Raw genomic sequence first — 11,050 nt, 5'->3', positions numbered from 1 at the left:
GCAATTCGTGTAACGTTAAATGAACTGTAACCAACACATTAATTGTTGCATAATTTAGAATGAAACAAACATAATTCTAAATATGAACCAACCGGTTCAGACGAGCGGTTCAAGAGAAAATTTGATACTTGGGGCTAAGCTAAATTGTTGGAACTGTCATTTTCAAGCTCAACGAATATTGCGCCGAACGAATATTGTTTTGGGTTTGTTCTTTCAGTACGGCATAATTTCTACCTCTACAATGGCTGAAAGTAAATATTCTAACCAGATTACCAAAATGAAGAAACTAAAAGAAAAACTGAACACATTGTATAAAGGTAAGACAACCATTTTGCCCTGCAATATCAAACATCTCTACAATCAGTCTTTTGTAGAGCAATCGGATGAAGAGCAACTGCAACATACACCGTCACACTGGGAAACCATTTATTGCAACGTCAGTAGTGTAATGGAACAACTGAAGATACATAATCTGAAAGCGCAACAACTTCAGCAAACCGAACCCTGGTCCGAAAAGGATGTTGTGAACTTGATGAAGATTCTTGAGCTGGCATACACCTGTTTTAAGGATTGCGCTTACATCAACCTACACTCAGATAGTTATAATGATGCTAGCAGTCCCACAACCCATCAACCCGCGTTTGGGGAACAAATGACCAAACTAAAACAGCAGATTGATGTTGCTTCGTTCGAAATAACCAAGCTAAGAACGGTAAAAGAGGCTCTCGAGAATATTTACTCCAATTATAATATTGAACTAGCCGTTTCATCGAGTGATCAGGATAACGAAGAGGAAGACGATGTTTTCATGTGATGTACTTCCTTCATTATGTTGTACTGAATCATTTAACCTAATATAATGCTTACAAATGGTAATCTGTTGTTCTATTGAGTAATAAGACACGTAAATTAGTCAAACTGCAGGTTAGTTGCAGATCAGCTATGATTATTTTCAACAAAAGCAGCTTTCGATTGCTATTCGTCCTTGTTGGTGTGATGTTTTCACCGCAATAAGTGTGTTCTATCTTTAATCAATGTACCCTTTCCACCGGTTCCAATGCCGGCGTAGCAAAAGCCTTGCAATTACGTGCCTTGATGGAACATACAGCGGCCAAAATATGGTTGTCATTCTTCATATCGTGTTCAAAATTCACCGAGCGTTTGTTTAGTGAAGCCTTGGCCAGATGAAATGAAGAATTCCACTCGCTCACAACCAAGATGCATATAGCAGATGTGTGATGTTTTATCGAAGGAATTGCACACTGGTTGATTTTAATAATGTAAGCAAATCGTTTGATAGCCCCATTTACGAAAGCATATATTTGCTAGCTGTTATTTACATATTGGTATCATAGCACTTCAGCGCTTATTACCATTACCTCTTCGAAATTTTAATAACAGTCAGTAAAATCTAATTAAAATTCTTCTTTCCGACATAGCAACCTATTAGGACATTGTTTTTGACGAAATTCTAAAATAATCTAAATTGAATCACAATTTTTTATATAAAACAGTAAACAATTGTAAGAAATCTAAACACTTGCTCACTGCATGGCAATGCAGAAAAATTACTCTCTTCCTTCATTTTCGTCTGTTCTAGATCAGTAATTTGCCCATGGATGGCGCTGATCTCATCACATAAATACCCCAAACTAGCGTTTAAATGACGCCAGTAGAAGACAGCAATCGACAAAAATAAAGCAACTGACGCCAGCTAATTTCAGACATGCCAATTTTTGTTACGTGGGAAAAGTTGCGTTCCGTCTCGCACTCTGCCGCGGTGGCCAACAATTTCTAAAAAGCAAGTGCAGTCGAGAGAAAAATCAGAAGGTTTTCCTGTTTTGATACGTTTTTTTCTATAAGCACAATACTACAGTCGTGCTTTGTTTCATGTGCTCCCTTCATCATTGGCTTCCGCGCGGTACAGTGATACAGTTTCCAACGTACACTGGAGTTCACCGTTTTCGATGTTCGGAGTGAAAATAGAAAAGAGAAACGGCCAATGTCACCCAATCGTTTGAGGTGGCACAAGTGTAACACACCTCCCAGCCAATGATACGGGGGAGCAGAAAAAAACAGTGCTTATAACCCCCAAACAGTGTAATGACTAGCACAGGTTTCTTTTATCGTGAGGACGCATAAAGCCAGCATTCCGCCACACCGACGGGGGCAACATTCCTTTGCGTAACTTGTTCGACGCAGTGCCAGTAGGTCTGGTGCACGAAGCGCCCATCTTCACCTAGAATTACCACCACCGAACAGAACTCCGACCGCCGTGCCTCTCCACTGATTGCTCTACCCTCCGATCCTATTGCGGAGCGGAGTGTTCTATCAGGAAGCCTACTGAAAAAGGAACACACATATAACCGAAAATGACATCATCATCAGAACTGGACACCTTGCGGTCCGAAATCGAGCGCCTAACGCGGGAGCTAGACCAGGTGAGCAGCGAGAATATTCAATCGGCCAAGTATGGTTTGGGGCTGCTGGAGGAAAAACAAAACCTGCAAGTGAAATGTGAGGAGCTGGAATCGCTGTACGAGAATACCAAACTCGAACTCGACATTACACAAGAGGTAAGTTTTACATGTGTGTACATACAGTTCATTTGTGGTCATTCAAAAGCCAAAAGAAAAAACGGAAGTGTGCAGCTGTACGGTCAAAGTAACAACAGATGCACCACCAGGTTGCCATACAAGCAAAGGGGAAAGAAAAGCCTATTGCCACGCCAACCTCCTCATATACAATTATAACAATCTAATGATTCACCGCACATTTTGGTCTCATTTCGTTTTATTTCATTTCACATCCCCATGGCACAAGCGAAATGGGTGAAATTTTTCGTTCGTGTTTTCTCGCCGATGGAGCCTATGATTGACGAAGGCGGTAGGGGTGGTAGGTGGCGACAGAGCGTTATTGCTTTCAGTTATTGTAACTTCCGATGATCGCTACAATTTCATTTGAAATGCTATCGAAATTGTAATTGATGATTTGGCGTTACTCTGTACATGAGACCCGCCTTCCAGTAGGTTCAAACGGATGAACTATATTATGAACATAACAGGCACACTAAACGAATGCACGACTGTGTGGCATATGTGTGGGTATTTTGGTCTCATTCCCAGAGACTAACGAGACCCTTGGAACAAATTCGCGTGCTTCGATTGTTGAATTGCTTTCCAATTAGGAGATAAGTAGTGAGCTCATGGTACAATTCTTCTGCTCTAGTGCTATTGATCAATTTCATAACTGCAGGCGAATGGAGTTGTGCAAATAATTGTTTTCATTTCCTTCGGGTTCCGTTCGTCCAATCGTCCGTGGGTCATCTTCGTGCTTCAACAAGCATGGACTGTCGTCGGCATGTGTGTGGCCCATACTCGCAACAACCCACCCACAAATTTTACCCCGCAAGAAAGTGTGTACCACATCACACCTGCCCAACATCCAACACTTGCTACACTTGCTCTCCGGATCGGGTGGAAATTCATACAGTAAATCAAAGCGAAACTAAATAACGCGTGTAACATGTGCAACGCGCGTTGTGGTTGAATAGTTTTTTTTTCTTCTCTTCTTTCTGTTGTTTCCTCGAGTGCGATTTTCCTTCAATTTTCTCTTGCCGTCGATGTTGCATGCCAGATAGCACCATAGATAAAAGCTCCACATTCGCGCACCGTTGGGCTAATTTATCAATACCGGCTCGTTTTGTCTGTGCCATCATACAAACGTGTAGGTCTGTGCTACACGGCCGGCGAATTCATTTTGAAGGTCAACAATAAGCTCCACAATGGTGTAACAATTTAAAACGGATACGCTGACGCTGCGCACCACCTCATTAAAGAAAATTTGTTTACCATCATTTAACGCAACAGTAGACGTTCCGGATATTGATCCAAGTAGGCGGAAGCCTAACGAATGAACAGTAATCATTGTCGTTCATCTGTTTCGAGCGTATTTGGCTGAAATGTTTTAACCTGTTGTGTCATGGAGCGTGGACACAATTTAGGTCAGGATTGTGAACGATAATATCAATTCTGTGAAAATGGTTTTGTAAAGCCAAATACTAATGAACGAACATGTCCATCCTAAAGTTATATTCTCCTACAGCATTTCTTATGCCAAAGAAATTGTCCTTAAGAACATAAAATAATCCGTACATTCAATGGGTTGTTTTAGGCTTTACAAAAATTTCAAAAAACCCAACAAGTCACCACGAAGACAGGCATCGAACAGGAAGATGCATTGCTCAACGAATCGGCGGCGATGGAAACATCCCTCAACATGCAGATCGTGGAGCTGGAAAATGAAACCAAACAGCTGCGCCACGAGCTGGATCGTGTCACGAGCGAACGGGACCGCATGCTGCAGGAGAACGCCGAAATTGGGCGCGACAAGTCCGGCACCGAGGCGGAACGGGCGCGGCTTAAGGCCGAACTGAAGGATATGAAGTATCGGGAAGCCCGTATGCTGGCCGATTATTCCGAACTCGAAGAAGAAAACATTTCCCTCCAAAAGCAGGTGTCCAGTTTGCGCAGCTCTCAGGTAAGTCAAGACAGCGGAAATACAGAAAAACGTTATTATTATAACGATTCTTCTTTCGACAGGTGGAATTTGAAGGCGCAAAGCACGAAATCCGACGACTCACGGAAGAAATTCAATTGTTAAATTCGCAAGTGGAAGAATTGGCTAGTCTTAAAAAAATAGCTGAAAAACAGATGGAAGATGCCTTGACTGCACTGCAAGTAAGTAATAAAGAGTGAGTCATCACTTTATAAATATATGTAGAACATCTATGTAGAGCAGTAAAGTAATACTATTTGTCTTTATTTGTTTTTTTTGCAAGGTTGAAAGGGAGAATAAATACGCTTTGAAGAAAGAGCTTGATGCACATATCAACCGTGAATCGATGTACAATATAAGTAATCTGGCATATAGTATACGTAGTATGGAAGAAAATGCCCTGAACAGCAGTGACTGCGAAGAGGAAATACCATCATTAAGGTATGTATCTTGTGAGATGTAAAGCAATTGGACAGATATGAACATTTGTAGTTATTGAATATCTTTGGTTGAATTTCGTATCACGCAGAGATTCCACCCTAAAACGCTTGGAAGCTACGCTCGAGGCAGAAACAGCAGATCTGAAATCCCCCGATGGCACAAAGGGTGACCTGTTCTCTGAGATCCATCTGAATGAACTTAAAAAACTCGAGAAACAACTGGAAACGATGGAAACCGAGAAGCTCTGCCTGACTGCCAATCTGCGCGACGCTCAACAGAATCTGGATAAAAGCCAGAACGATTTACAAAACTTTATGGCAAAGTTGATGTTGTTGGCAGCACACGTGGACGCACTGCACACGCTCAAAAAGCAGATTCAAATCGAAGAAAACATAACCGGTGAGTGTTTTATTAACTGACTGGCAACAGAACTGTCGTATAGTATTCAACTGACTTACTGTACATTCTTATATGTCATATTCGTTCTAATTTTATATTGTTTCATTTTGGTTCGCGCGCCTTGTAGTGTCTGCTGCAAAGGACAAGGATGTGAATGACAAATTGAACGAAGCCATCATGCAGTACTCGAGCTGGTTTACACTAAGCTCAAAGGAAATTGATACTCTTAAGGCTGACTTGGCAGAACTTCAAAAAGGATTGAACTGTTCCGATGCAATGACTGTACTGCGTAATGAAATTACGAATCTAAAGAACAAGGTAACAATAATTGGTCATGACCGCTTCCACCTTCTGATCACCAATCCATCTTCTAACGGTGTTTCTTTATTGCAGTTACTGTCGGTTGAACAAAAGTCCTTGGACTTGCACAGTGATATTCAAGTGCTTACGACACTATCGCAAACAGCCGGCCAGAGTTTGAACACGACGCGTACTAATCTGGTTGCATTGAGTGACGATTTAGCGCAGCTATATCACTTAGTATGCACGGTTAACGGGGAAACTCCAAATCGTGTGCTCCTGGACCACAAGAACGATGACTTAAGGTAACAAACAGTATACAGGGTTAATATGTGGAGCATTTAAAACATTAACGCCAATCATGTCATTGTTTACGCTTCTATGTATATTTAGCTTCGAGAACGACTCATTGACGGCGATTCAGTCGCAGCTGAAATCGGACATTCTCACCTCGAAGCCGCATGTATTCGAAGACCTGCAAGCATTGAGCGATGCAGTTGAAATTCGCAAATACGTTGACACTGTGAGTGATCAGATTCGGTACCTTAAAACGGCCGTCGAGCACACGATCGAGCTGAACAAGGATAAGGTGGTGACCGATTCGTCTGTTACATCGTCGGGCGATGTAAAGGAGGCAAAGGAAGAGATTGCCGATTTGCACGAACAAATCATCAAACTGCGCAGCCTGCTATCGACAAAGCGAGAACAGATTGCAACGCTGCGGACCGTTCTTAAGTCCAACAAGAACACGGCCGAGGTGGCACTGACGAATCTGAAATCGAAGTACGAAAACGAGAAGCTGGTCGTGAGCGATACTATGTCAAAGCTGCGAAACGAACTACGAATTTTGAAGGAAGATGCGGCAACATTTTCCAGTAAGTTACCGTCCAATACCTAACGTTGGTTGTATAACAAGTGAAACAGGTAGTTTATGTAATTACAACGTGTTCCGCTCTTTCGCTCCACAAAAAAAAACAGGTCTTCGCGCTATGTTTGCTGCTCGCTGCGAGGAGTATGTGACTCAGGTTGACGAACTAACGCATCAGCTTGCAGCAGCTGAAGAGGAGAAGAAAACCCTCAACCAGTTACTTCGATTGGCTGTACAGCAGAAGCTAGGATTGACACAAAAACTCGAGGAGCTTGAGATGGACCGGTAATGGAAGGAAGATTTTTTTATACGAATTTCAAGGACACGTTGTTAATTTCTGTTTCATCGTTTACTTTTCTAGTGAAATGCGTCATGTGCGCCGTCCTGCAGCTTCTCAGCGTGGTGGCGGTGGTGGTGGTGGAGGAGGAGGCGGAAAGTCGGCCTTCTCGCGTGGCCAGCCGGCCCGGAACAGCCTTCAAAACCCGAACAGCAACAGCAATAGTAACAATCCGAACCAAGCTTTCTTCTAACATAAGGTGAGCGTACAACGTAAAATTCTGGCGTTCCTTTACACGCTGCTTAAGCTGTAAAGCGGAACTTGTACCGGGGTAAGGGGTTGTTGTAGTTTTAGGTAACGATAAAGTGGAGGGATGAATTACAACCAAAAATTATCATCGGCATATGTGAATCTTTCATCGATCTCCAGGGTTACGATTTGGTTGTGTCTTGTTTTACGCTCTTTTTCGTAAACGTTCAGAAAACACAGAGCTATGACCAGGTGGTCCGTCCCACCAATGAATGAATGAAATCGCGTAGTTGCGTTCCTGTAGCGAATGCAAATGACCACGAGTAGCTGTTTAACAAAGAAAAGCATATTTCCATCCATTATGAAACGAACGAGAATTGAAAAAATTAGTTGCAATATACAAACTCGTTGTAAAACGTACAGAGCAGCGTTAAGGGTGGATGTGTGTATCGGAGAAAGGCAGAACACAGTGCGTCCAGTAAACCTGTGTAATTGTCCGAAGGACACAAACGAGCGCGCCGCTTTAAGATATATTTATTCGCACCGAGTGTGGCAGCTGCAATAGCGTTTGAACAGATTATTGCAACTAACGACAAGCCCGAATATATGGCAGCCTAGTGGAAGTGAGGTAAATGGAGAGATGACTGATTGAGAAGTGACGCAAACTGATCAAGGTACACGTTTTGTTTGGATTATATTAATTATTGAACATTAGAAAATGCTTATCACACGGTTCGACAACTTTATGTTGAACGGTGTCGGTGGTTGTGGTATGGATAATATTGGATGGCTATAGCATCGCAATAGCATGAGTAGCCACAGTGCAATTTATTTCAGAAATTATAGATAGATGTTATTTATTAATTCTGCAGGAAACACCAGACCGATACTGTAACAGAATTGTTACCGAATACTTTAACTGCAAAGAAACGACGATGCGATTATCCAACTAACGGCGAAGTTCTTATCTTTACCCAGGCACTCATGTGACACAATTTAACGAAAGGGACCTTTTGTTCAACGGTTGTATTGGTGACATTGTAAAGCACACGACGAAATCTGGACCAACATTTTTACGACAACTTCCCACTCGTTCCTGATGCTAAATTAATACGCATCGTAGTATTTTATCACGTATTTACTCTCCGATGCTGCCATAAGGGTGCGCAAGGAAAGTGAGAAGCATGTGGGTGGAGTGAATTTGTCACACTTGCGGAATGCACTGGTATGGTGTGTAAAACTGATTTCAATCCTTCAAGATTATTCGACACCACTGCTTCTACTGCATTTTACATATGATAATAGCAATGGTACAGCACTTTTAGAGGACGGTCGTTTTTTCTTGAACACTAAATTTGCAAAGTTTAATGAAAGGGTTGTTGGTAGAAAATCCTTTCAGCAGGAAATTGGTCCCATTCGGTGTCTAGCATCGCACTTCATTTTTATATTTTATTAGGTCTTCCCTAGATTGGTAGAGTAAAAGTCATTCGTTTAAAAGTCGGTTGTTTGACACATTATAATCGCGGTAAAATGTTAATAGTTAGGCATCCCTCACACTAGAAGCGCGAAAATTATTTGCTAAGTATCCGTTCTTCATTGATACAGCAACTAGTAACTATCTGTCCAACATAGTACAGGTTAGGTTTTCGAAATTGTGATTTTTGTCAGTTACGATATGCAACATATTCTCACAGACATTGATAGAGCAAAGTAAAATAGTGAAAATCTTAGGAGAACCGTATCAGAACAGGTGTCAAAATTAATGATAAAAAACACAGAAACAAATTAGTCACCACTAGACGCACTCGTCGATGTTCTACGTTCTACGAGTGTGGGTCCTCATAGAAAAAAATCTTCTATTCGTCCAAAATTAATTATTAGAACGTTATATCCTCTAATCAATCCATTTGCCAATATTTTTGAGAAGAAACAGGTTATGTGAATAATAAAGATATTATAACAACAAAACTACATGGACATTGAATGTAGCTGTTTGTTGTGTGTGTGCGTGTTGTTGCATCTGATCATGGAGGAAACGAACAGCACAGTCACACACGAATGACACGAATCGTACCGGCAGAAAGAACATCGCATTAGCGTATGGTGTCCGTAAAAATCCCGTAGAATTGGATTTAAGACAGATATTTGATTAAACATAACATTGTAAAAGTCTACCGAGCCATATATTTATTGTAACATAGTGGAAAAGCAACGAATATCTCGAGGCGTGAAAACGGAACAGCAGAGCAACAGTTCATAGGAGTATCGTTCTCAAAGTAATGTTTAAGAAAAATATTTGAAAAAGCCAAACGTTGCAAAAGAAAACTGGGTCAATATGACTAACACGTTAAATCCTGGCCGTTCTAAGGAAAAAAAATCTGACACGCTAAACACGGAGAAACAAAATCGAATAAAGAAAGGTTAATGTTCAAATTATTGTGCAATAGCAACTAAGGACAGGAATAATTGTCATCAGGCCGACATTTCGTAGCTACTTAAATGGACAGCATTGAAATTAGCACAAGAAGATTAGTACGAAGTGCGATACGAAGTATGAACAGTATGAACTACGAAATTAATAATAATTAATCACCGTCCCTTTTTTGAAATGATGATGTTAGGCAGATGGCTCGAAAGAGTGTAATAATTAACTATACGAAGATGGTACGACGGCGAAAGGCAATTTTTTGTACTTACCTAGAGTACATTTGATATCAAATCGACATCACACGGTAAAGGTAGAACAATTGTTTAGAGATATTCCAGCATATTGAAACCAAACACTCATTTGGATATCTCATGTATTGTGTATGTGTGTGTGTGTGAATGTGTTTTCCCGTTTTATATTGTAATTATACAATGAATCATATGTAACACGTTTATGAGTTATCTTTAGCACACAACCAAATGCTAAGAAAATCACAAGCATCGTGTGTTGTTTTGATTTCGTTAAATCATGAATTGAATGTTCATTTAATTGCTATTAAAAAAAGCAGGTTAGGTACTATGATTTGATAAATCACGGTTAAATCGATTATACAATTTAAAGAACACATACTGTTAGTTTCCGGTATATGTGATAGTGTTGTTTCAGTATCACCTAGTTTTGTTACAGAATCGGTGTAGAATGAAAGACACAACAAAATGTAAGCTGTAGAAGCAACATACAATCCGAAAATGGTAGTCCACAAGTGAGTAAATTGTACTGCAGTACAGAGCAGGAGATTAGCAGCTTATTGTTTTGACACTACTCAATGTAGATAAAATTGCGAAACAAAACACACTTATAATGCAGAATAGTGTACCACGGAATAACAGCAAACGATTGGAACGTTAGAAAGGTTTTAGTACACCAATTACTAGCATGATAAAAGTAAACCTATGGAAATAGTTTCTACGTCTCATTTCGATTGAAACCATGAGTTGTGTTCTACGAGTACTGAATTGTCAGAACACTTGGTATATGTAGTGTGCAAAAATCCCTCCTTTTGTATCCATATTCGTAAGGTTATTTCCAGAACTATAGCAGCATAATGGTAGTGTTCATTTGATTAGCAGCAGTTTAGTAGGTGTAGTGATAAACTGTAAGTAATTATCAAAAACAACAATCGTATTCCCTCCTAGCGTAGTGAAAATTATACAATACTAACCATAATTCGTTCGTTCATTTGCTACGTCAGAAGAAAACAATCAGGCATAGGTTCCCTACAGGACAACAAGAGTGGAAAAAAGAGTAGAGAAGGAAAGTGAACGAACAACGGTGGACTACTAACTTCCAGGAGACAATAGTAATCCACACATGTCCATATTGTGTCTATTCTTCGCACAGGTTTGAGTAATGTTTTGTTTCTGTTGGACACATAGCAACCATTAAACTGGTAAACGTGGTAAAATGTTTAAACTGTGTTTTATTATACTTACGTTCGTGCAATTTGCATTCTTTTTTAAATTTTTTAAAA

General features: G+C 40.4%; 2 protein-coding genes across 2 annotated transcripts; both read left to right on the top strand.

Moving 5' to 3' along the window:
- The first annotated feature begins 209 nt into the window (after positions 1-209).
- On the top strand, positions 210-814 carry LOC128302740 (uncharacterized). The gene is made up of 2 exons (XM_053039601.1): positions 210-317; positions 375-814. Exons 1-2 carry the CDS (start codon positions 242-244, stop codon positions 812-814), a joined length of 516 nt encoding a protein of 171 aa, XP_052895561.1. The 5' UTR covers positions 210-241.
- Positions 815-1,782: 968 nt separating this feature from the next.
- Positions 1,783-10,984, top strand: LOC128301090 (protein bicaudal D). Its single transcript, XM_053037410.1, has 10 exons — positions 1,783-2,576; positions 4,174-4,539; positions 4,602-4,739; positions 4,841-4,998; positions 5,087-5,397; positions 5,525-5,715; positions 5,791-6,002; positions 6,091-6,572; positions 6,676-6,850; positions 6,927-10,984. Exons 1-10 carry the CDS (start codon positions 2,373-2,375, stop codon positions 7,093-7,095), a joined length of 2,406 nt encoding a protein of 801 aa, XP_052893370.1. The 5' UTR covers positions 1,783-2,372; the 3' UTR covers positions 7,096-10,984.
- The last annotated feature ends 66 nt before the right edge of the window (positions 10,985-11,050 follow it).

Source organism: Anopheles moucheti, chromosome 3 (assembly GCF_943734755.1).
Source record: "Anopheles moucheti chromosome 3, idAnoMoucSN_F20_07, whole genome shotgun sequence".
Classification (NCBI taxonomy): Eukaryota; Metazoa; Arthropoda; class Insecta; order Diptera; family Culicidae; genus Anopheles; species Anopheles moucheti.
The sequence above is the reverse complement of the archived record's forward strand: the minus strand, read 5'-3'. Positions and strand labels throughout refer to the sequence as shown.

Excerpts from the sequence above, each read along its gene's own strand:
- LOC128302740 (XM_053039601.1), top strand. The coding sequence starts at position 242 with ATGGCTGAAAGTAAATATTCTAACCAGATTACCAAAATGAAGAAACTA. Across the intron at positions 318-374 it reads ACTGAACACATTGTATAAAG|AGCAATCGGATGAAGAGCAA; the intron begins GTAAGACAACCA and ends AGTCTTTTGTAG.
- LOC128301090 (XM_053037410.1), top strand. The coding sequence starts at position 2,373 with ATGACATCATCATCAGAACTGGACACCTTGCGGTCCGAAATCGAGCGC. Across the intron at positions 2,577-4,173 it reads AACTCGACATTACACAAGAG|GCTTTACAAAAATTTCAAAA; the intron begins GTAAGTTTTACA and ends GGGTTGTTTTAG. Across the intron at positions 5,716-5,790 it reads TTACGAATCTAAAGAACAAG|TTACTGTCGGTTGAACAAAA; the intron begins GTAACAATAATT and ends TCTTTATTGCAG.